This window comes from Trachemys scripta, chromosome 16 (assembly GCF_013100865.1).
Source record: "Trachemys scripta elegans isolate TJP31775 chromosome 16, CAS_Tse_1.0, whole genome shotgun sequence".
Lineage (NCBI taxonomy): Eukaryota > Metazoa > Chordata > Testudines > Emydidae > Trachemys > Trachemys scripta.
Window position 1 is genome coordinate 19,436,080 of NC_048313.1, and position 25,972 is coordinate 19,462,051.

The 25,972-nt window shown below is 43.7% G+C and overlaps 1 protein-coding gene across 2 annotated transcripts in view; it reads left to right on the forward strand.

The window, feature by feature from the left end:
* SENP1 (SUMO specific peptidase 1) overlaps positions 1 to 25,486 on the forward strand; it is a 25,627-nt gene extending 141 nt beyond the window's left edge. The window contains exons 2-18 of one of the 2 annotated variants that reach the window (XR_004648349.1): positions 1,927 to 1,976; positions 3,411 to 3,541; positions 4,702 to 4,786; positions 5,289 to 5,448; positions 7,301 to 7,460; positions 8,067 to 8,170; positions 8,263 to 8,513; positions 9,949 to 10,003; positions 11,631 to 11,669; positions 13,000 to 13,084; positions 13,720 to 13,872; positions 14,550 to 14,681; positions 15,552 to 15,755; positions 16,280 to 16,359; positions 16,672 to 16,808; positions 19,354 to 19,420; positions 25,329 to 25,375. Coding sequence is in view for 1 of the 2 variants with exons in the window: in XM_034792143.1 (XP_034648034.1) it covers positions 1,973 to 1,976; positions 3,411 to 3,541; positions 4,702 to 4,786; positions 5,289 to 5,448; positions 7,301 to 7,460; positions 8,067 to 8,170; positions 8,263 to 8,513; positions 9,949 to 10,003; positions 11,631 to 11,669; positions 13,000 to 13,084; positions 13,720 to 13,872; positions 14,550 to 14,681; positions 15,552 to 15,755; positions 16,280 to 16,359; positions 19,354 to 19,420; positions 25,329 to 25,355 (1,737 nt within the window). In the remaining variant the exon portion in view is untranslated. Of the gene's footprint in view, positions 1 to 1,926; positions 1,977 to 3,410; positions 3,542 to 4,701; positions 4,787 to 5,288; positions 5,449 to 7,300; positions 7,461 to 8,066; positions 8,171 to 8,262; positions 8,514 to 9,948; positions 10,004 to 11,630; positions 11,670 to 12,999; positions 13,085 to 13,719; positions 13,873 to 14,549; positions 14,682 to 15,551; positions 15,756 to 16,279; positions 16,360 to 16,671; positions 16,809 to 19,353; positions 19,421 to 25,328 lie in introns of both variants that reach the window. The other variant, XM_034792143.1, reaches the window with a different exon arrangement.
* Positions 25,487 to 25,972: the final 486 nt, after the last annotated feature.

A 25,972-nucleotide genomic window follows, 5' to 3' on the forward strand; every position in this document is an offset into this window, starting at 1 on the left:
CCCCCGAGTGCCTCCCACCATGTCCCCCTACCCCATTCCCTCTGCTTCCACCCCCGTCAGACACCCTGATCCTTGGGGTGCCCCCCCCCCCCGACAGTCCTCTCCCCCGCCTTCCCGGCTGGCCCCCTCCCCCAGAGGTCCCCGCCACTGCTGGTGCTCTGCTCCCTCTCCTTGGTGGCCCCCCGCCGCTCTGGCCCCTGAATGCCTCCCACTCTTATCCCTCCCCACCTGCAAACTCCCCTGTCAGACTCTCTGACCCCTTCCCCAAGTGTGTCCCCTTGTCCCTCACGTCCCCCTCCACTGCTACGTCCTTTCCTGCTAACCTCTTTCTGAGACCTCATGATCCCATGGTGCTCCCTCCCCCCGCCCCCCACAATAACCTTTACCCCCAATAATTCCTTGTGTCCCACCACCTGCTAACATCCTTCCGTCAGATTCCTGCGTCTTCCCCTTCAGACCCCTGCCATGGTGGTTGTGTGCACCGTCCCTGCCCTGTCAGATGCCTTTGTCTCTCCTTCTCTTTCCCCATTGGACCCTAAACACACATACCCCTTGTGTGTCCCTCTCCAGCTTGCTAACATCTCTCCTGTGTCTCCATCTGTAACCCCTATTGTCCCCTGCACCTGCCACTAGCCCGCTGTTAGGCACCGGTGTGTTTCTCCCATATCTAAACCTGAAACCTGCCGTGGATCTCCTTTCCTCCCACTGACTCATCCCCCTGTTCTCCCCACCCCCACATACACACAGTAACCCCTAACAGTTCTTGGTGTTCCCCTCTATCTAACCTCTAACCCCTTGCCATGTGTGTTTCCTTCCCCACTTGCTAACTTACCCTCTATTCCCCCACCATAACTCCTAACATCTCCTCATGTCTTTCTCCCTTCCATAGTGACATCTTCCTCTGTTGTCCCCTCCATAGTCCCAATGCCCCCTGTCCTGGTGTGTGTGCATCCCATCTGCTAACATTCTGCTGTGTCCCCAGTGCTCCTAACAACCTTGGTATGTGTCACCCCCAACTACTGAAATCCCTTGTTCTACTTTGTAACCCCTAATACTTCCTCAGTGTCACTCCCGCTCACCAATTTACCTCTTGATCTCACCCCTTAATCTCCATCATCCCCCGATATAGCCCTCCTGTAAATCCCCTGGAGTTCCTCCATAACTCCTAAAACCACCTAGTGTCCTCCATGCCCCCATCCCAGCCAAAGAAACGAAACACTATCCATGTTGTGCTTTGTACAGAATAAACAGTAGGAAAGGAAAATATTGTAAAATCCTTACCTTTTACTAAAGGGAAAAGGGAACAAGTTCCTTCTTTGGAAGCTTTCCCTTTACAAGATCTAAAGGAGAAGAGCCCTTCTTGTGGTGCTTACTGTTGCTGCAGGGCTGTAAGCCTCTGGATCTTCTCTTACAAAAAGTATGGTAGGAACTTCAAGACTATATGTGATCAGGAGCTCAGTTTTATGGCTCTCAGAGGGGAGAGTGCATACCTGTGGTCTAGAGAGCCTGATGGCCTATGTTGTTGGTGATGAGTGCAATTTGTTGCATTTCAGAAGCATTCTTTAGTTGTTTATATAGTGGTAGGTAACTCACCAGTCAACTGGGTGTCTGGCAGATCACATGAGTTATGGGACTGTCCCAGGAATGAAGGGGGGGGCAGTCCCTGGCGTGTAGAAAAGATGGCAGCTGCCAACATTTAGTGCAGAAAAATGGGTGCACAGCGTAACAGACTGAGATGGAAGCTCTAAAACCTTTGGGTAGAAAGTTCCAGCTCTCCTGCTGTCCCTGTGTTCTTTTCATTCAGGGAAAGCTAGTGTCTGCTTGGACATCGGGTTCACACTTGATTTGGCTATTTGAGGTCTCGTGTGTTGTGTGAACTGTGTCTATAAATGTGTCTATAAATGTGTTCTTTCTCTTCCTTTTCAGTCCCCTTGAGTTTGTCATCAGCATCAGTGATGTGAGCAGTTTGGAAATGGGTAAGTGTGTGTGCATTTCTGCTAAACCGTGTTAGAGAGGGTGCGCTGTCTCTAGGTGTGTACAGGACCAAACTCAATAGGGTATCTGAGTGCTGCCTTGACACACCCGGCCTCTGGAATTCTGTATGTTTTGCCTGGGCCTTATATCTGTGTAACATGTAAAAGCTAAAATGTTCTTGCATTTTTACTGAAGAAGCAAAATGCGTAATAAGCTGAATCTCATTTCCAGGCACTTCTGCTGCCTCTAGCTTTTGGTATGAACCAGGAGCAGGCTTGATATGAATGATATAGCACTTTCGGACCCGCGTTTGTTTATTCCTCATGCTGTTTACATTGTATTGAAGGATCAATATCAATTCTGTGCTGTAGCAAACTTGAGAGGGAAAAAAAGGGCCAGATTCTGCTATCAGTTACATTAGTATAAATTGGGAGTAAGTGTACCGAAATCGGTGGTATGAGAGGATATAAACGAGAGGAGAATCATGCCCATAAATGTAACACAAGGATATTGCACTATCCCAGGTGTTTTAAGATCAGAACTAAATGTCTTTAATCAGTGAGGCTTCCATTGCTTCATGTGTGAGACTGTTCCAGTCAGTAGATTGCTTGCTGCTAAGAAGGTTTCCAGATAACCTAAATTTTCTGTCCCTTAATTTCCCCTAGTTATAGCCCCATGTATCATCCTAAATAATTCCTCTCCCTTCTTGGCGTTTACACCCTTTAATTAATATTAGTATTTCAGTAGTGCCTAGAGGCCCCAACAAAGTTCAGGACCCCATTGTTCTAGACACCGGACAAACACATGATCATTTCTATTGCGATTGTAAACTCTTTAGGGCAGAGAATCAGCTCTTACGAGCAAAGTGTAGGGGGGGATACAAAGGCACAGCTTTGGGCAAGATCACACAGCCGGGCAGTGGCAGAGTCAGGAATAGAACCCCATTGTCCTGATTCCCAATTCAGTGCCCTACCGACTAGATCAGGCTGCTTCTCATACTCTGGCATGTAGATGGTTCTTACCTATCTAACAATTTTATCATCTGCTGGTGAAAATTACATAAGAGCTGGGTAGTTTTTTTAATTATTATTTTATCATCATTATAAAACTTTTATTGGCTTCTTTACTGTCTTTGTATCATTTATGAAGGAGGGATGAATGATCTCTGAGGATTAGAAGCAAAAAAGAAGGATACAAAACATATCTGGGTGTTTCCATGACATGGGGGGATGTTTTCTAGGTAGAGGTAAAAGGACTATGCCTTTGTTTTGGGGTTACTGTTTCTCCTTGCTTTTTGCAATATGTTCCGATGCTTTTACTAAACCATTCATTGGCATTAGCTGGACAGAAACTCTTTTAAAGTGAGATTTCATGGAAATGCCTGCTTCATTGGAGAGCCCTTTGTGAGAATTGACTACAGAGCTGTGTTTTCTCAGATGAGATTGCTGATCCTGTGAGGATGGAAGCTGGTGATGCAACGTTGGCTAATCACAACTCGATATTCAAGGCCTTTCCTCTACAACAGACTGCTATTCCAGGGGATCAGCTTTCACTGTCTGGTGACAAGGTTTGGGATCATTTCTCTTTACTCATTTACAGCTTCACATCCGCCAATTCGAGTTGCTGAAGTGCATCATTTTGACTTAATATTTCTGTTGGTCAGACTTATTTTTAATCTTCTGAAGAGCCAGTTTCAAAACGAAATCCCTCCTTCAAACTCTTTTCTGTTGTGATGCATACAAGACATTTGACAGTAATTAGGCAACTGATGTGCTGTGACAGCTGCTGTTCATGTTGACTGTTTTTTTCTCATTTTATGTCCTTATGCTCTCCCTGTCTATACATCCATCCCCTTGTGGGCTCTTGTCTCACACTCCGATTGTAAACTCCTTGTGGCAGGGGCTGTCTTTTTGTTGTGTTTCTGCACAGTGGGCCCTGATCTGTGACTGAGGTCCTACCACAATATAAATGATAATACAGTGATGCAGAATAGTCTTTGAATTCTAAAATCTTGCACATTTGAAATGGCAACCTTTTTAGTATTTGTTTTACAGTAGCATCTGAGGCCTGAGCTGTATTTTGCTGAGCACTCTTGAAAAATATAACAAAAAAAAAAATCTCTTGCACCAAAGAGTGTATAGTCTGTGTTTACTGATCAGTGTAGAAAGCCACACTTGCATGTGCGCGCACACACACACACTAATATTAATATATCATGTGAAAGCTACACGTACAATCTGTGGAAGCTACACATGTCTATGGATACACACAAATATATATTTTGTGGAAGCTCCTCCCCTGTATGTGTCTATACACTCTCACATATATCTTATGGAAGCTACACAAAATTGCATACACTTACTTTTGAGACAACCGTGCGCTTGCAAGATAGTTATGAACATTTACCAGCTTAGGTATGAAATCTGGTTGCCTGCCCCATACTGTGGTGATGATAAACCTAATATTTTACTGGCATCTCAAAAAATAAAATAAAATTCACCCCAGAAGGGTAGAATTTTGCAAGGCTGCTGGTAGTGGATAGTGCCATCTCGAAAATTTGCCATGTTGTCAGAAAAGTGTTGACATACTATTGCAACTCATCCTATGATCGCACTGTAACTTGCAGAAGGTATTAGAGTAGCGTAGCTTTATTGGTCATGCCCCAGTGTCAGTTTTCTTTAAATAATAACCTTAACAGTTGTTAATTTTGATTCTCTTTTTGTGTAGTTTTTACCAATCAAGTTTGGCAGTTTGGAGAGATCTTTTACATGCTCCACGGGAAGTGCATCATGCAGTCCAAGTTACTACTCAGGTAAAACATGCTTCCTTGGAGTCAGTTCAGTTACACAGCAAGTGTCTTCCTAAGTGCTCAGAAATTATAGCATTGCATTAAAACACTTTAGCGCAGGTTAAGCTGGACTTCCTGCTTTGTCACTCATAACATTTTCTCAAATATTGTCTTAGGCTGGGATTTCCAAAGGGAGTTAGGGCCAGGTTCCTTTGAATATCCCATTTTCTCACCCCAGGATTGAATTATGTTTTTGGAAAGTTAGAATACCATCTTTACAGCCATTTGGGTTGTGCAAGTTTGTTTGTTTGTTCTTTGGGGGGGGAGGCATGGGGAGTGTGGATATTTCTAAATGCATCCTTAAGGCCCTGATCCTGGAAGCTGTTCCATGTGGTTGGATTCTTACACATGTAGACAGTCCCACTGAAGTCAAGTTATACCTGAGGCCCTTTAGTGTTTAATGCTGTATAGTTGGAGCTGAGCATGTGGGCTCTTTATTTATTGTTTAATATTTCTCTCCTGGCAGAAATTCCATCCTCTGAGAGTTACCGGGTGTCGGGAGAATTGAGAACGTTTGGACCAAGTGCCAACGGACAGGGGAGGGGTTTGGTACCCACTCTGGGTTCTATGTTACAGAAACCTAGAGTGAGTCGAAACTTGTATCTCGACACTCGCAAAACTCCAAGGTGGGTATGGTTCTGCTCCATCTTTAACACTCTTCCACAGGGTCCTCATTAGAAACCAGTCATTTAAATCGTGTGTTGTGGAGTTTTTACTGCCCCCTCTCTGACGTCCAAACAGCATGACATCTTTTAAAAGCCTTCGATAAACAATCCCAAATCTTTCAATATCTTAACAAAGTTCAATATAGCATTGAATGAGTGATGATTTGGTATCTAATGTGACTCTGCTTTTGCGTCCTCATAGAGGCCAAGGTCCTCCTGGGCTCTAGCTGCTGTTTTGCATACATGGTAGATATATCTGAAAATCTTATCACCACAGCGGTATAATTTGTCATCTTCAGAAAGTTGGCATAAAACATAGCCTTTTGGGGGGAGGGGCCCATCACAGAGATCCTTAAGGTCCCACTCAGATAATAGCTGGAGAAACATTCTCTACAACCACGCTATGGTCATTTTTTGCCATTCCATAGTCACTTGGCAGCCAATCGGGGGAAAAGGCGGGAGCAGGGTGTGTATGTGGGGGGAGTGAGAGACTCAGAAGGGAACAGGTTTAAGCCAACTTTAAGTGCGTTTAAAAATTCCTTTTTAGATCTTACCTGAACACAAGTTGTGGCACTTTCACTATACCAATCTAGTTAAAACAGTACAACCCCCTTTAGAATGGAGGTATTTATGCCAGTATAAAGCTGCCTTATGCCAGTATACCTTATTCCCATATAGGGCAGCTTTATACTGGTATACATATGTCCATGCTAGGGGTTGTACTGGTATAATTATATTGGTTTAAAAAAGCACATCCCTAACAAAGTTATACCAGTACAAAAAATTAGTACAGTGAACAAACGGGAATTCATATAGAGTAGCTATTGAAACTATATCTGCATTGCAAAGTGAGTTCATGAATTACTCTCTGGAGCCTGAGATGAGAGAAATGGAAAAAAATATGACTAGGTGAGAATAAGACCAGTGAAGCAGCTGTTAATTCTCCTTCTCTGACCAATAAATAAATATAAAATATATGGAGATATACCTATCTCATAGAACTGGAAGGGACCCTGAAAGTTCGAGTCCAGCCCCCTGCCTTCACTAGCAGGACCAAGTACTGATTTTGCCCCAGATCCTTAAGTGGCCCCCTCAAGGATTGAACTCACAACCCTGGGTTTAGTAGGCCAATGCTCAAACCCATGAGCTGCTCAAACCAATGAGCTATCCCTCCCCCCAATGGAGACACTGATAGATGGAAGTTTTCATTGACTGCTCAGTGAAAGGTAAGTTTCACTCTCAGTGTAAATTCAGCTTAAAGGGGTGTGTGTGTGTGTGTGTGGGGGGGTCCTGTTAATTTTAGATTGTTTTTAATTTCAAACAAAATTCCAGTTTCTGACTGATCCCCCTTTAAAGAAGATGGCCTAATATTTTTTTAAAAAATCATTAAAAGTTCTAAGGGTTTTCCTGCATCCCTGCTCATGTTCACAAGGATCTTTTGGGTGGGCCTGGGATCAACACTCCCAAATGGAGGCCAGCCCTCTCGTCCCCCTATGTGCACATGCCAGTGGCAGCAGTGAAATGCGGACTCTGCACATCTAAACACCTTCCCAGGTCCTTGGAGAGAAGAGTGGAGAATCCAGTTTCCTGCTGTGTCCCTAGGCTCTCCTTGCTCCCTGATCTACCTGGGGGGAGAGTTTCTGTTGTATTCTTGCTCCATACAGGAATCCAGAGAGAGAATAAAAGGGTTGCTCCAGCCCTGCATCAGTCTCCTTTTTTCCCTGGCTCTTTGATGGGGTGTCTGGGAAAACGTTTACATGTCTGTGATTGTAATGCTTATTTTGTAGACTGACATTCTGTCCTCTTTCCACAGTGGAACGTCAAATAGTTTTGTAGGGAAGTCAAACCATCATTGTCACGTATCTGCATACGAAAAAACATTTCCAATCAAGCCCGTTACAAGTCCCTCATGCCGTCGCAGCCTGCTAAGCCCCAAGAAAACCCAGAGGAGATTCGTCAGCACTGCAGAAGAGGTAAGAACAAGCAGGGGAGACTTAAGTTTGAATGCAAGATCTTCCATTGGATAGGACTGTATGCTGCTGTCTGGGATGGTCAAGTGCTGCTTTCTTCCTGAACTCCAACCCGGACCCCTTTCAAAATCCTGCTGCAACTGGAGTGGGCCGGATGGGGGCAACTTCCCCTTGAAATCTCAGGAGTGGGGAAATGACGAGAGAACCTCAGGAGACCTGATTCAGCCTTGTGAGATGTGAAGAACTTGAGCAAGGGTTCCTGTGCACTTTGAAGACTAGAGTCAACATTCCCCTTTATAGATGGAGTAGTGCCTGCTTCTGATGTACTTTCAATCTCCATTAGGCAAAAGTTCAGACTGCAGCCTTGTTCCTGTGGAGCTGGCAAGCTCTGCAATCAGTCTAGCCCTGGTAGCTCTCTGATCCAGTGGAGCTTAAGTTCTGTATGTTCCCGAGACCACTGGCGGGCGGGTGTCTGCTCTAGCAGAGTGTATATAATCCACAGTGTCTGTCTCTGCTCCTGCTCGCTTGCTATTATTGATAATGTTTGTATTTGTTAAGTCTGACTTAAGTCTTAGGGCAGTGGTGAAGTGTCGGGTTATTTCTCTGCAGACAGTTCGAGAGGAAGAGCGAGAGATCTACAGGCAGCTGCTTCAGATGGTCACAGGAAAACAGTTCTCAACATCCAAGCCGGCCTCGCTTTTCCCCCTCCACCTGTGAGTATATGAAATACCCTCCCCAAGTGAGAGTCAGTACCATGGTGCCAATTCTTCTTCTCTGGGAGCTTTAATCTTCTGTTTGTGTGTAGGCCCAGATGTTTGAGTTCCAGTAAAAACGTAGTGAAAGAAACCCCATGCAAGAATGCAAAACCATTTGAAACGTACAGCCTCGCTCCAGTCAGCCAGTCAGCTAGTGTTCTGGGAACACAGGAGCAGCCGTCACACAAGCCACCACCGTACCCTGTATCCAGTTATCCCTCAAATGTTACTTTTGAGTCCGATAATACCACCACTCAGCATCAGCAAGATAATCTACCAGCATCCAACGCCCAGCCTGAAGGTAAAAATACACTGAGATCAACTAAATGTATAGGTCAGAGATTGCCTTTTTGTTCTGTATTTTTTCCCCCACAGCGCCAAGCACAATGGGGCCCTGGCCCTGGCCTGTGACTGGGGCTCTTAGGTGCTACTGCAATACATGTAACAAATAATGGTTTGAGTAACATTTTAAACCAATGCTCGTTGCTCGCTTTCATCCCAAGTTTTGCTTGCAGTTCACAGACAGATTTCAATCTAATTTATTCCCCTAGTGGGAGAGGAGGGGTAAATCCTGATTTGCTGTCCTCGTAGTGGTTTTCTTGAATTGTAGGAGCAGCAGATGTTTGAAGACAGGTTAAATTGCTTCCTTGTTCAAAATGCCTAAAAGGTCGATGGCAACATAAGCGTAGCATTGTGGTTGTTGGTAGCAATTGCTATAGTGAAGGTCACAAATAGATTCCATTTTCCAACCCAAAAGATGTATGTTTCAGATGGCTATTCAAAAATGAGCATGTAATGGAAAGTGTTTGACAGCCAGTTTTAATTGGCACTGCCTACCGACTAATCATATATTTGCCCTTCTGTGGCACTCTTAATCCATGGGACTCAAAGCATGTTGCCAACAATAATGCATGTTGCATCTTCTCTCCTGAGAGATGGGCTATAAGTCGGGAAGTGCAGGAAAAGAGAGAGAAATTGAGGAGTTCTATCACCATCCTATTCCCTGACCTATTTGTTAAATTTTAAAGCTTGAGGAATTGATAATAAATAGGGGGTTACAAAATTGCATTGTCCTTGGCATGTATCAAAATCACAGGTCCCAAATGTGGTAGTTTCAATACAAATGTATCTAGAGAACCTGCTAAATAACAAACCTCTTCCAGGTTCATTCCAAATACTCTGTGTATCTGGTCAGTTTAAACACACAGCAGCAGCTATTGCATCAAATACGGCAATACAATACAGCAAACATACAATTTACTTCTTTCTTTCCCTTCCTGCTGCTTTATCTTATTTCCCATCGTCGTTCTAGTCTCCTCTGTTCTATTCTCTCCTCTTTCAAGCCATTCATACTTCCTCTGCCTGTTACAATTTTATGTATTATTTTAGATTATTTTCATGGTTTGAGACAGTGTTAGTTTTCAACACTAATATCTTCTAGGGTAACATGAATGATTTTGTAATCTTTTATTTCTGTAATCTAAAATCTAATGTACCTTGAAAGCTGAGCTTTCAAAGGAACCTAAGGGAAATAGGCATCCAAATCGGGCATCTGCTTCCCTTAGATTCCTTTGAACATCCCAGTCTGAAGTTTAAAATGAAGATCAGAATTTTGAATCCAGACTGAAATCCTGTTTTAAGTATGAAAATGGGGCATAAGGTACAGAAATTTGTATAGGGAGTATAGTAAAAACTAGCCAGGGTTTGATGAATATTCTTTCTTTTGCTCTGGGTAGGATCAGACTCGGTCATTGTGCTCAAGGTAAAAGATTCCAGAACTCCGGCTCCAAGGTAAGTTTGTAAAATGGCACATATAAAAAGGGTGGTAATTACTCTCCAACTATCTTCCTGCCTCTAGTTAATTGGCTGTTTTCTTTGCTCTGTCCCGGCCAACTTGCTCAGATTCTGCACTTTGATTATCTTTTCCATAAGACTAGGTTAGTCATCTATTCTGATCACCACCATGTTGCAGGGTACCTCCCTCCACTGCTTCCCCTGACATCTAGCATGTCCCTGAGTCTGCAGTGATGGAGCCTGGGGCACCTCCCTTCGGAGTTTGCCCAGTTGCTCTGTTGAATACTGTTTCCTAAAATCTAGACTAAACATTCCTCTGCTTAGCTCAGGCCATTGTTCCTTATGTCATTATCTGTTGCGATTGTGAATAATTCCCTTCAATGGAAACCTTTCCTGGAAGCTATTTCTAGACTGTGGCATTGTCTCTGTGAGGCTGCACTTGAATTTACATGAATTAAATCTCCCACATTCTCTCCTTCGTGTCTAATGCACTTATCCTTGTATCATCTTTGTCACCTATTTTAATTTCCCCTAGTCTCTCTTTTCACTTCTTAAATTGATGTATATGGGACTGGGAGGACCATTCCAGGCGGCACAATTCTAGTGATGTGCCGAGCAGTACTTTCGCCTGCCTAGTTATACAAGTAATTTCCCTACATATACATCTCTAAATAGCATTGTCTGTCTTCGTAATGGCACCACACTGTGACCTTTTTAGTTTTCTCTCCCACTGTTTTTTTTCCCCCCTGTACGCTTGATATTTTCCATGTAACTGACTTCCCCCTATTTCCCACATCTTGTATCATAGCTGATATCCTGGCAGAAAGTTAAATGTAGAAATGGTTTCTATGCAGTGTAGAAAATCTGACCCTTAAGATTCTGTGCTTAAGCTTTTATAAAGTGCTTAGCAATCCCCATTGGAAAATCAAGGCCAGGGCTACTCTTAAAAGTTTTGCGGCATAATTAAACTAGCAAACCCCTCCTAGTAGAGTGACAGCTGTACTGGGGTAAAAGTGCTTTTGCTGATATAGTTTATGCCAGCTCCCTGAACTGGCAAAGGCACTCTGAGGTTGGTGTAGGTTTATCTACACTAGGACGTACATAGCTATATTGGTAAAAAATCACATCTCTAACTGACATAACTATGCTTGTCTGACTTTTAAGTGTATTACTGTTGTTATCATTTTTACTACAGATTGCAACTAAAAGGCCCAATAATTTTGGCTAATGCTATATTAAGCTTTCATTTGATGGTGAAGGTTACTTTGATGCTGAAGTTACTTTTAAAATAAACTAGGGGGAAAATATTTGTCCGCTGAGAAATAATTCAGGTTTCTGTGTATTCCTGTTTCTGTTGATACTTCTGTGGCGCAGCAATCACGTTCTCATGTTGATTGATCGTGTTCTTATGTTGAACTTTCTTTCCTCTCATCACTGGGCTGATATGCATGTAATTGACTTGAACCTTAACTTTAAAGGTGGTTTTAAATTTTTCACTTTTCATCCAAGGGGTCATGGCATTCTCAGATCGCAGTTGTTTGTTATGTGAGCAATTAAAAGAGTCGTCTACTGTCCACGTAGAGGCAATATTCACGTTTTGTCTTGTTTTTTCCCCCTCTTTTAGCCTCCCTTTCTTCCAGGCAGAATTGTGGATCAAAGAATTGTAAGTCCTTCACATTTTGATTTTTTCCGTTTGCTTTGGTTTGTTTTTATTCAGAAGGTCAACAAATGACCTAACAGCTCTAAGATCTAGACCAGTTTTACAAGGTATGTAGGCACCTAAAGATGCAGATAGGTACCTAATGGTCTGCATCTTTAGCTACCTAAATAACTTTGTATATCTGGCCCCCCTCTGTCCAGATGGCTAAATTCTCATCCAGCCCCTTATCTGATGTCTTGACTATTGCAATCTTGCCTCCCTTCAGTCTATTCAGAATCTTGCCCTCTTCCTAGCTTTAATCATCTCTCTTCTGTCATAGAATCCATCCCCCGGCTCTTTCACACGTTCCATACAAGCTTCTTGACCTTCGCCTTAAGGTGCTTTGCAGTTTAGCTCCTCCCAGCCTATCAGATCTATCACAGCATTGACAGCTACCTTTCTACCAGCTTTTTCTACCTGTTCGTCTGCTTTTCCCTCAAGCACCTCTGAGCTTTCTCCCATGTCATCCCCTTAAGCATGGTACAAACTTTTCCCAGTACTTATCCTCCTTCAGCTCTGTTCATAAGGTTCACTTCCTCTGTGATGCGTACAGAACGTTTCCAGCTTATAACAGGGAAGCAGGTGACAAGCTACATTGTGCATGTGGACTGACTTCAATGGGAACACTCACATACTGTAAAGTCAAGCACGTGTTGAAGTACTTTGCTGGATCAGGGCCAGAGGTCTTGGCACTTTGCAGGATTAAGCCATGTATTAAGTGCTGTATTGACACTGATTCCCAACGCTTTGCTTGGCTCTGGGCCATACTATGGTTCTCTTCCTGCTAGAGACACCTGATTCATCCCATTTTTGCCTTGAAAAACAAAACAAAACTACCACTGCTCCTTCTCTGGAAGTTCTTGGGCTGTAGTGAGACAGGTGGGCTGGGAGAGGACACAGCTGTCTTTCTGAGAGATGCTGAGATAGAAACTTCTTATTGTTTGCCACCTGCCTGAAATCTGCACTGTGGAGCTTCCCAGTGTTCTGTGCTGGTGGAAACAGGCACAGCAAGTAACAGAAGGTGAAAAATTCTCAGTATTTCAGGTACTTGGTGTCCATAATCCCTTTGCTGATGCCAGAATATGAACGGTTTACGGCACCCAAGTAAACGTGAATGGCAGATAATACAAAGTCTGTTCAGTAGTTCCAGAGCTGTGCACAGTGAATTTGTTAATGCAGACAAGAAGCTAACCCAGTGGCTGTAGATACTTTAATATGATCTGTTTTCCTTTTTTTGGTCCTCTTTAACACCTGAAACAAACATGCTGTTTGTACCAATGTCTTTGTTTTCCAGAACCAGCGTCTATGATTCACGAGCCCGCGAAAGATTGCGTCAAATAGAGGAGCAGAAAGCTTTGGCATTGCAACTGCAGAGCCAGGTAAAACATTTGGGCATGTCTAGCACTGAGCATTGGGGTTTAAAGCTGCCTTCCAGTTGCTCCAGATAGTTGGTGGCTTAAAATATATAGAGTTGGAAGTAGCGTGAGCCAGTGGATATGCTGCTGGACTGGGGATCACAAATAAATGTCTGCTAACTAAAGGGGATTGCACATTAAAATGTAAATCAGAAGGGGTCATGAGGAAACAAACAAACAAAAAAATCCTTCCACCTCCCTAAAGTTTAATCTCACCTTTTTCCTTTTTGAGGCCATTGCTGTCTAGGGCAAACACTACCCATCTCTCTCTAGCCCCTGCCTGCCTGGTCAGCTGGCATTACTGGATCTATGTTGCTCCCTCACTAACCCAGGCAGAGGGTTTATTTGAATCTAGGTCTCCACAGCCAAAGGCTTAAGGGCGTGAACCAAAGCTCTTCTCTCATTGACTGTAATGGTTTTGGGATTAGGGCCTTCAGTGCACAGACTCACCTGCTACATTGCTCCTTTTGACCAGAAGCTGTAGCTCTAAAATGAGTCCCTCCGTCCAAGTCACTGGTTGGGAGTTGGGCGCCTGACACACCCAGAAGGTGCTACAAAAACCCTCGGCTGTTATGCTGACCTAAAGATCTCTCTTTCAGAGATTGCAGGAGCAGGAACACTTGATACAGGACCCAGTGGATTTGAATCTTCGAGTGCCTCTTGAGAAGGAGATCCCAGTCACAGTTCTCCCAGAAGAGAAAGAGAATGCTAAATCATCTGATAACGAAGAGGAATTCCCTGAAATCACAGAGGTAGATCTGCATAGGTTATTAACACTTGAGGCTATTAGCATGTCTTGGAGAAGCACTCTGTGTGGCAGATGTTGATCTTGAAATTGATTCAAAATACCATGTGGAGGAAGGGAAAATGGTACACTAAGAGCTGTTCATTAAGTAAAGCAAGGCGGGGTGTCTTTCTAAAAGATATGCTATAGCTCATATGGGAGTTACAGACTTGAAGCAGGCCTTGATGGATGAGGTTCTCTGGCCTGTGTGATGCAGAAGGTCAGACTCCTTTCTGGCCCTAAAATCCGTGAATCCCAATGAAGCCAAAGAACAGAAAGGCTTCCACATGGACAGTCTCTGCCCAGTATTATTCCTACTGCCATTGCTTCAAGACAGTTTTGTATTGTTCCAGTGGGATTAACTACCAGATACCCAAATCCTCATTGTGCTTCTGCAGTGTCACTGTCACATCATTCAGAGATGTCTGGTGGCCTGTTCTTAACTTGGGCCTTGACTCCACATAGTTTTTTGTGCCAGATTCCTGAGCTCAGCATTTCAGGATCTTTTTGCTTGTTGGAGTTGTCATAGGACCAAGCCTTTCCCTTTCGCCTTTGGAAAGGGAAATCTCTTTACTAGTTTAGATAGCTAGAACGCTTGAGTTTATGGGACTGGAATATCAGAAGCTCCTTTTGTGTTCTCTGTAGGAAATGGAGAAGGAAATCAAGAGCGTATTCCGCAGTGGAAACCAGGATGAGATCCTGAGTGAAGCTTTTCGGTTAACGATAACCCGGAAAGACATTCAGACCCTGAACAACCTGAACTGGCTTAACGATGAGGTAACTCCTTCACCAACGCGACTGCGGGTTCCTTACTTCTAAAAGTGAAAAGATTCTGGGGGAGGCAGTAGCTACTCGGCACTAACTCTTACTGCACACTGAGTGCCCTTAGCTAAGCTGTCTGAGTGCACTTTTAGTGCACGCTAAGTGCGTCCACATGGAGAGTTCGTGCAGAATAGCTGAGACGCTTTAAATTCACACCCTAGTTTACTGCATACAGTAGTAAGTAGAGCCGAGCGCATAATTGACTTTTCGGTTTAGTGGCCCCCCAAAAAATGTTTGGATCCAATGAAACTTCAAATGTCAATTCCAATCAACCTTTCTGATTCCCCCCCCCCCCCCCCCCCCTTTCAGTATTGGCCGGAAAAAAAAAATCCACCAAATTTGACCCAAATTTGAAACTAGTTTCTGTGGTCCAAAAAATTCATTTTTCAGCAACTTACTATTCAATAATTTTTTTTTTTTTTGCCCTGCTCTAGTAGTAAGTTAAAGTGAGTAAACTTGTCACTGTTCCTTCCCCCCCCCACCCCCTTTCTTCTCTAAGGCTACTGGGGAAGGAGTGGGATGATGGTGGATAATCTGAATGGGGCAGTGTTTTGCTCTTTTGCTATATTTTAACTTAAGCGATAGTTGTCCATAGTGCAGAATGGGTACCTATAGCTACACTCTAGGAACTCTGAAGAAATAACTACTACTTAGTGTGTAGGGCCAAAATTTCAAAATCCAAGTAATTAAAATTAATTTATTGAAATACATTTTTAGAAATATTCTTTTGCTCAGAGAACTCACTTTTTCATGTGCATGCAAAGTAATTATTGTAAGGTGACCAGCAGTATAACACTGACACACATGGATGCTTTTCCCTCCCAGATAATTAATTTCTACATGAATTTGCTGATGGAGCGAAGCAAAGAGAAGGGGTTGCCGACAGTTCATGCGTTTAATACCTTCTTTTTTACTAAATTAAAAACTGCTGGGTACCAAGCAGTGAAACGGTGGACAAAAAAAGTAGATGTTTTCTCTGTGGATGTTCTCTTGGTGCCTATTCATCTTGGAGTCCATTGGTGCCTAGCCGTGAGTATTAATTTGTTTAATGTTGTATTAAAAAGAATGACTAGCTGGAACAGATGCAACATGAATTCGTTTATGTTCAAGCTGAAAACTTCCCCATCTCTTTTGTGGTTTGTGCACCAGGCAGATATGCACTGAGAAATTCACATTCATGGCTAAAGAGCAGGACTTCTATGGAGGGCCACAAAATATGTGTAATTTTTAAAGCGTGGATTCTAACCTAAAAAGTGGCTCTGTAAAAATGAGATGACCTCATTTTTGTCTTGCTGGGATTCATATCAGATTTGCTAATTTTTTGAATAAAGAGATTTCGCCCCATCGTTCCCACAAACTCATCCTACGCTCTGACAGCCAGTCAAGGTTTTTCGCTCTGATTCATGATTACCAGTAATAAAGGGTTCTGTGGGCCAAATTAAGCCCTCTGCTGTACCTGCACAACTCAGTGGTCCCTCCGAGACACCTTTTTCCTGGGAAAGAGAAAGTCACTTTGTTTACTGTATTATTAACAAGTCTTTCTCTTTATGTAGGTTATAGACTTCAGGAAGAAAACCATCACCTATTACGATTCCATGGGCGGACTAAACAATGAAGCCTGCAGGATACTGTTGTGAGTAGCCGCTCTGTATTTGAGTGTCACTGTTTTTGTTTAAGTGTTACAAATATTCCTATTCCTTACTAAATGATGAAGTGTAACACGAGAAATTTAAGATTCCGAGAATAGATGGAACGCCGTGCTCTTGGCCACAGCTAGTAGCTAAGGATACAGCAGGAGCCGGCTCCCACGTTTTTGGTCAATGTCACACCCTCTTAGCTGAGGGAGCAGGTGTTACCACCATTTCTTCCAGTTGTTTCCCCACTGTGTAACTTCTGTTTTATGTGGGGTGGGCCTAACCTCGCTAACTCTCATCCCAAAACCCAGCCTCTACGTGACACTGGCTTCTGCCACATCTGGGCCTAAGGAAATAAACACACGGAGTTGTGACATCTGTATACTGAAGACATTGTAGCCCCCTGCCTCGCTATCTTCTCTAAGAACCACTCGTGTTGAACAGAAAGGTGATGAAATAGAACCATGTGGGTGCACTACATAAGAGGTCCATCAGGGTATGCAAACTATTGCACAGTGCTATTCTCTATGTCCAGGGAATGGAACCACTGGCCCAATCCTCGTATAGGCCTGTCAGGTGCAGTCTTTTAATAGCCTTCCTTAGGGACATCCTTGTGGTTACAAGTTCATCAGAGACTCAGCTCCAAACAAGCACACTCATAACGTGTTCAGTTGCTTTTTATACACTTCAGAGGTCTTTGAAGAGGAGTTTCCAGGAGCTGGTAGTATGCAAAGGATCTCTCTTCTCTGTGGTATATCTTCAAAAGGTTGGCTTTGGAGTGGGAAAATTTGTATTCTCATCTCAAGATATTTCCCGCAGAAGTCCACTTCTCATGTATTGTTCCAAAAAGACCTTTAGATTTCCTCATGCCTTCCAGAGATTAACGCAATCTTGTCTTTCTGCTGCAGAAGTTCTGTAAAATCACACAGTAGTACATAAACATTTGCATTTGTAATACAATGACCTCCAAAAACTCTAATTCAATAAGGTTTAATTTAATTCAATAAACTTAATCTTAACTCCATTACGTTTGTTCTGGATATTACAGGACATTGTCAATCCATCACAATCTTCTCTACAAGAAAGAAAGCAGGACTGGTTTTCAGATCAAAGAGATGGATTCTGGTCAAGAATCCAACATCTGCCTTTTTGAGAGATGGCACCTGTTGATATCTCCTCCAGGAAGGAACCTGGTGTTTCCCTTCTGGATTTTGCAAACCTAGTGCCCATGTCCTTACCTTGGCCTGTCCGTGGCAAATACCTTGGTAACGTAGCTCCTCCATTACAGACTGACACATTCCTCCCGCTTTCCCTCCACCTCCCAAAAAACACAAACGTATCACTCTCCCAAGAGGATCATTAAGACATAGAGAATGGTGACCTAGGTGGTGCGTGGTTTGTCTCATGCTGAGCACCAGAGCTCCTGATGAAAGTCTGTGCATGTCATTTATGTCCATGATGAAGCTCAAGGCATGAACATGCCTTAGCTACTGTTACCAACCTGGATCGGGACTAAGATATTTTCTCTCTCTGACTCATGCTGAAAATCAGGTCCTGCCTTCATGCCCGTGAGCATGACTCTAGGATATGTGTGGAGCCTTCAGTGTGAACATGCTTGCCCAAAAGTCTGGAGAGTTGAAAGGAGCTTTCATCTGAAGTATTGTGAAATCAAGAAAAGAAAAGAAACAAAACCATCCCAAGTAGCCCCTGCAGTTTCCCAAACCGAGAAGCTGGTTCATTAGAGCAGGGGTACAAATGCAGCAGTGTACAAAATGGGCAAAACTTTCAAAGGTTTCCAAGTCCTATTTTCAGAAGTCATTGAGGTGCAGAGGTCCCCAAGTCTCATTTAAAATCAGTGGGACTTAGACTCAAGCGACTTTTGAAAATAGGACTCAGGCTCCTATGTCACTTAAAAAGAACAGGAGTACTTGTGGCACCTTAGAGACTAACTATGTCACTTAAAGTATTTCTTATTCTAGGGTTAAATTGGTCTGGTAGCTAAATCTCTCTTTAGAGTCACAGCACACTCAAGTGATGTGTTCCGGTATTGCAGGGGATGTGTTCTGTGCTTTTTCTGAAACCCTTTTTGGTTTCTCTCTGTTTGCACTGAGCGAGTCATATTTAGAATTGGAACAGTCGGCAGTAATCTAAATTAATATAAATGAAATATGGACGTGAAATATAAATGCCTAGGTAGGAATCGCTTTCAATATAATATTGATTATATTTAGTACCTTTCATCCCTTAAGATCTCCAAGTGCTCTCTGAGTTCCATATACCAGAATCACTTCACTCCCTACAAAAATCGCTCCATGGCTTCTCTTCCATTTCGAAGCAGCTAAGCTGAGAGATTAATAGATTCCAAGGCCAGAAGAGACCATTTAGTCTGACTTCCTGGCTAGCACAGGCCAGAGAACTTCCCCAAAATAACTCCTAGAGCCGACCTGGTAGCAAAACATCCAGTCTTCATTTAAAAACGGTCATTGATGGAAAATCCACCATGATCCTGGTAAATTGTTCCAATGATCTGATTAATCTCACGGTTAAAAATTTACACCTTATTTCCAGTGTGAATGAGACAAATCTGTGAGAGGAAGAATTATGAGAAAAATGTAAAACCTCTGAAAATGGGCTTAGAATACAGTGGTCTCCGACTTAACTGCTGTTGCTATAGCAAGAAGTCACCAACATCTGGTAAATAACGCTACAACTGAGATGTGATCAAATAACTCAGGAGATGTTGCCTAGTAGTGCATTTAGGGTTTTGGGCTGAGGACCCAGCTCTTTAGATCACTAGCTAACAAAACTGTTAAGCTACAGCATAGTGGCCTTGGATTTTGGCCTATTGGCTAATGGGATAGGTGGGATTTGAGATAGAGACCCAGGATTTCAGCCTATTGGCTAACAGCACAGTTGGAATCGACAGTAGCAACCTGCAATTACAGCTCATTCTTGCCCGTGCCATAATTGCTTTTCCCTTTGTTTCCTTTTAGGAGGCTTTTTTGGTTGAATGCACTGGGAGGATCACACCGGGAAGAGGGGACGGAGGTCCTATTCATGGTTAGTGACCCTTTCATGCTTTCAATCTTTAGAGCTTCCTGAAGGTGGTGAGTTTTTAAATGATTTTTAGCCCCATTTTACTGATGGGGATGATTTTCAGGCATAGAGCGGTTCGGTGATTTGCTGAAGGTCACATGGCTAGGAATGAATAATGGTTCCCCAGCTTTCTATAGCTGGGTGAATGTTATGGCAGTTGTGCTCTACGCTGCTATTTGGGGGCCTGGAGTATGTGAATGTCATGGTAGCTGTGCATTAGACCTTGCAAGTGAGGTAGGGTTGGGCCTGGTCAGTATTTGGATGGCGATCTTCCAAGAAGGTGATGCTGGTTATTCAGTTGTTTTTTTGATTGTATCCCTCTTCATAAATCCAGTGCCTGGTAGCAAAGTGCCCTGTCCTATACTAGGAGATTCTGCGTTTTGACTCAGGGCTTGTACACGCTACCTCTTATGTCGGCATAACTGATGTCACTCAGGTGTGTGAATAAGCCACACCCTGAGCGACGTAAGTTGCACCGATATGGACAGTGCTATGTCAGTGGGAGAGCTTCTCTCACTGACATAGCTACTGCCTCTCGCGGAAGCGGTTATGATGCTAGCAGGAGAGCTCTCTCCTATCAGCATAGAGCGTCTTCACCAGACACACAACAGCGGCGCAGCTGCATCGGTAGCACTTCTCATATAGACTAGCCCCCAGGTATAAAACTAAGGTCCTAACCTCTTATGGTCATTACAAATCTCAGTATCGTTTTCTCAAGAATAGGAGTGTTAAAGGGACGACTTAAAAATCATACTTATTAAATCTTTTTATCTATGGTTACAAGTCTCACCTAAGAATGCCCAGAACTTGAAAGATAAGAGGGGAACGTTTTCCTGGTTTTTCAGTTTTTTTTTTAACCTTATGCATGTAGCAGCAAATTTGTCATCGATTTCAATGTTTTACCTGCAGAATCAGTCAGTTTCTTCTGTTTGTGAAGATCTTGGAGGGAAAAATATTTTGAACTTTAGATTATAAATCCACAGAATTTTTTTTTTTGGGGGGGAGGGGGGATTTAGGAGCTGAAGACTCTTAGCTGTACTATTTTTTAAAAAACCTGACTATATCAATTTGATTTATCCCTTTTAATCCCAATGTCCTGACCAAATGCAACCTGGAAAAATTAAATTTCTGCCTCCATAAATTTCCTCATGCAGTTTCAACTGGAGAGATGCATCTTCTTTCCCCCCCTAAAAACTTGTTTTGGGTTGTTGCTTTTGCACAATTGTTGCCATGTTAATGTTTATTGTGGCTACATTCATGTGGTGCCTTGAGTGGTCCTTATATGTGCAGACTCTAAATCCCCAAGGGATACTTCTGAAAAACAGCATGAGAGATGGTCACTGTTCATGATATGTATGTTGCTGTTAATTCCCGTGATGTTCTAGGAACCATGACGTAGAATGTCCTGGCCTTTGTGCATTTACCCTCTCAACCCCAGCATTGCAGTAATATGGTTTCCAATGACTCTAGATTAGATTACACGAGCCGCCAAATCTAGTTCTTCACTACAGCTAATAGGCTGTTTTACACCTCTGCTGCATTCCGTTTACCCGCTACCCCTTGATCCTGCTCTTGGCTCCCCAGGCCTGCCCAGAGTCTCATGGTTCACCCACGTAGATCCAGTTGCAGAACTGAGGTCTCATTCTGAAATACATTCCAGTTGAGCTTGCATGGTGCATTCTCTATAAATCTGCTATGTATTGTTCTGAGTGCTGTTCTCTTTAGAGTGTGTGCAGATCAGCATTCTCTTTGGTTATGCCATTGGTTTACTAGGCATTGAATTTACATGTGCAGACTGGTAGGATTTCTTCTTTTTAAAAAAAAATCCCGAGAGTGTTTGTATAGTGCAATGAAAGATAGAAAGCACCAAAGAATAAGAGACAGGCAAGTTCTTGTTTTCCCTAGATCCTGACCTTTTCCCCCAGCACCATAGGATTGGGCTGCACCTATCTACCAGTATATACCACGGGCAGCTCAGACTTCTGCACGGGGGCTCTGCCACACCTCCAAACAGTCTCTCACAAGATTCTCTTCCTCAGGCCAGCTGTACAGGGTGGGGGCTCAGCTCTCCCTGCTTCCCGTTTACAGACTTTTTTTGTGAGTTTGGGGCTAGTTGTGAGCGATTTGCCTCCCTCCAGCAAAATGCAGACTGCCTTTTCTCCAAGGAAACAGACCAGGGATCATTAGGAATGGACACGTTGGTGAAGGAAGGATGGACTAGCTCCAACTCTTCATTCAGGGCTGTTCCAAGTTATCTAACTGCTGTCAGTTTAGCTACTCTGCTTTCATATTCAGTGCCCTTCTTGTGTAGATTGTTCTGATAGAAGGTTAAGTGACTTTCTGCCCATGACAGAATTTGCCATCATTTCAGCATTTAGGTTCCTGTTTCTTGTAACTCCTTGAAGAAATACTTCTGGCACAGTGGTCATGTTTTGGGACTGCCCCAGGTCTTGTTCTTTCCACAGATGATCCTAGAAATCGGGGATAGACAACCTGACTGTTCTTATCTCTAGGAAGCTGATGCTCTGGAGTCTCTTTGACCTTGACTACATCCTCCATGGAGGGAGGAGCCCCATCTATGCTGCTTGTCTTGAGGCTGGTGTCCATTGGCAGGATTTGCCAATGGGGTTTGCAAAGGAAGAATTCTGCTATCTGCTTTTCTTTTTCCTCTAGCCAGGGGACAGGATTACTGGATGGCTTCCTCACCTTCCTTTATGTTAAGACTGTTTCCAGGCATCTAAGAGGAATCCTTGAAGCTCTTTTAGGTGCAGCCTTGCCCATGAGGTTATCTCTGTACAAGAGAGAAGGTATGGTGGGTGGATGGTGGATGGTGAAGCTCTGCTCCTCCACACCTGTAGGATTATGGGAAACTGACCCCTGCTCTTATGGACTTCTTTACAGGGTGGCCTTGAGCTGGGCCTCAAGCATTGCACCTCCTGTCTTGCCATGTGTCATCAGCTCTGGCTCAGGCATGTCTGCAGCGGATCACTTTTCCTTGGGCTGGCACCTCTGTCCAAACTGACAACCAAGCCCATGTTTCTTACCTGGGATCTTCCCACTGTGCTATTGGCTTCTGTGTCCCATCCATTCAAGCCCATGATATTTAATCTCTTATTTCCTTTCTATGTTTCCTGATCAAAACCACCACGGCAAGAAGAATCCCTGAAATTTCTGCTTTGAGAAGTTGCAAGCCCTATGGGACCTTCCAACGGGACAGCATTTTCCTTTAGAGTTCAGAGTCCTTTGTAACCAAGTTTTAAGTCTGCATTCCCTACCTTACAGGAAACTAGTTGGTCTGTCCAAGGTAGCTGAAAGGAAAAGCCTGACATGTGCTAGACGGCAGAAGAGCAGTGAAAATTTACCTTAGGAGAACCGAACAGCTGAGGGGAAATATCATTTGTTCATCACCGTTCAGCCTTAATGCCTGGGCTTGATGGAGCATTGGAATCCTCCTACTCCAGGCAGAGCTCTGCATCACCACGGCTTGCACAACTTCCAATAAACCGATTCCAGAATGGATTGGAGCCCCGTCAACCCGCCCCAGCATCCTGAGCAGAAAGTGCCTTAGCTACTGCTGAGGAGACCAACCCGCAAAGCTGGCCCCTGGTCATCCGTCAGCACCTGCAGCAGCCTCTTTCAGCCAGAAGGTGCTCCCAGGAGCAGTCCCAAAATACTAATCTTTAGGGAAGGGCGAAATTACATTCTTCTCTCTTCCCGCCCTGCCAGTGTTTCCATACTGCTAGTTGCACTCCACTTGCTTGGGTCTGGGGATGAGGTCAAGGTCCAGAACTGAAAATCTGATTTCCCTTTTTAGGAGTGACCTCACCCCCAGTCCACCCAACCAAGATTAGTTCTTCAGGTGATTTTTGCGATGGCCTCTTTGGAGTCCATGCCTACGGCCTGCATAAGAGGTTTATAATAAATCTACTGATAAGACATTTTGGGTTTCAATGCAGTGTGGAAGCACTTGCCTGGAGAGGGATTGTTTTGAGGTGTGGCCTTCAAAAGAGAGGTCTGAGTTGTCTCTGGAAGAGAAGCACAGCTCAAATGTCTGACTGGGGCAGAGGTCCTTTCTGGAACAGAAATAACTAAGCAACGGATTTTCTGTTATTTCACTGGTACCACACTTGCCCTTTTCCAGTCCTCAGGCACCTGCCCTGATCTCAGTGATTGCTCAGAAGTGAGGACCACCTTGTGAATAAATTCATGAGCCTATTCCTTGGCAACCCTAGGCTGCACTTCATCTGGGCTTGCTCTCTTGAATTGATTGTTCTCCTATTTTCCTTTACAGTTTGTATCATCAAGATAGAAGTTTTCAAGGAATTTCCCTGCAGTCAGATTGGCAGGGCCCTGGGGGGTTGCATACTTCAAAGCATGAGGCATGGTTTACATGAGATCCTCTGGGTATATCTCACCTAATCAATTCTTGCCATTGCAGGGGCCTTGGGCATCGTTGGCACCTCAGTCTCTCCTAGTCTCTGTATGTGGTACACAGCTTAGTCTCCTGAGGACTGAAACGCTTTGGTCTAACTAAAGACTTTGGGTTCAATGTAGGAGTATTTGGGTGAAAATTAATAGCCTGTGATATACAGAAGGTCAGGATAGTTGATCTGATGGTCCCTTTGGTCCTTAAACTCTGAAAATATTATTTCTCATGTTGTAGACAGATTCTATAGAGCAGTTTTATAGCTTGGCCTCTCTAGACTTCTGTATAGGAGTTGTCCTGACTTAGTAATGCATCTACTTCATTGCTAGTATTCCTTTCCTCCCGATGGATTTATAAAAGCCCTGTCTGTTCCCCTTTGGCTAGCAGTAGCTCGTTCTGCTGCCCTGATCCCCCTGCTGCTTTAGCTAGTATAGCTGGTATGTTCTTGTTGGATTCTCTCCTCTTTTTTTCTGGTGCAAACTCATTTTTTCCTGCACATCTTTGGAGTTACTTTAGCTACTTCTTGTTTTTTTGTATTCTCTTGAGGGCTTTTGTGGTCTGCTGCACCTTAATTTTGGTGTTTTCAGATGTCCCATTTTCCCACTGCTGGACTGAGTGTGATTTGCTTAATTCCCAAAAGATGCTTCCTTGAAATCGAATATCCTTGAGACGTTGCATTGCACAAAGCCCCCCTCCCCTCCCGGCATTACTATGTTGCATTCAAATAACTCACGGCCACTAGTTCTAAGCTTTCCTATTACACACACACGCTGTCGGTCCCTCCATATTGGTAAAAAAAAAAAAAATCAAACGTTCTATCAATGACAGAATGGAACTCTGGGTGAAGAGGTCTGGAAGAAAGATTGCAGAGTGTTAGACCCGACGTTAGCAAGTTACATAGTGTCCTTCAAAGTTTAGTGTCCAAGCTACTATTTAACATCTACATACATGCAACAAATTGCTGTTGTCCACATTCACTGAGGATAGCAAGTTAAAGTGGGCGGAGGAGATGATGAATGAGGACAGCAAAATGTGAGAGGCAACAATCTGCAGGAAGCTCTAGATACCGGAGAAGTGAATTCAGTCTCCAGACCTAAAGCTCATTTTGCAGGAACCTTTCCCTTTGGCTCTTCCGTATCGTGAGTCACCCCTTGATTAATCAGGAGATTTCTGCTGACGGTTTTGTGGCTTTGACTGGATATTTTGGGGATGAGTTTCAGAGCTCTGCTCAGTCCTCCTTTAGATTGCCCAGAACTTTAAAATTCTGTGTTAAAAAGGCAAGAACTGCCAAGGGGGAGCGAGGAAAATATTACATTTCCAAAGCCCAGTTCTCAGAATTAATTGGAGATGGAAGTTTTAGATTCACTGTGAATTAAAAACGATTGGTTTTTTGTTTGTTGGTTGTTTCCCTCTCTAAGCACATTCTCTGTCCCCTGTTTCCTGCAGGCAATACTTAAAACAGGAAAGTCTTGACAAAAAACGGAAAGAATTTGATGCGAACAACTGGTCATTGCTCAGCAAGAAAAGTCAGGTACGTTGGTCTCGTGCAGCTCGAGCCCATAGTAGGGGACCGAGAGAGCTGCACAAATTGTATCGTGGCCTAATCATTCCCCATTGGTAATCTCTCACCGTCACCTGACGGTCGTGCATGGGAAAGCCGCTTTTCTCCAAGATGAATCAGCAGCAGCCCCAAGGGGATTTGCTCTCCGTGCATAGCACTTCATCCCACCAGGGAAGAAGGATGGTCGTGTGGTTAAGGCAGTGGAATGGGAGCTAGAAGGACCCAGGTTCTGTTCCTGGTTCTGCTACAGCCTTTTTATGTGGCCTAAAGCAAGTCCCTGCTCTCTCGGCCTCCATTCCCCATCAGTAAAATGAGGCTAATCCTCCTCGCTTCTCTACAGGGGTGTTGTAAAGACAAGTTCATGAATGACTGAGGTCCTCAGACCTTAGGGTGCGTAGATAGGCACGACTACCTGGAGTCCATGATGCACCATCAGTCTCCTCTTTTCAGTTGCTTCCCAGAGTGGGTCGCTCCACACTTTGTTTTTTTTTCATCCCCATTTGACCAGGCTACTATTGGCCCATCTGTT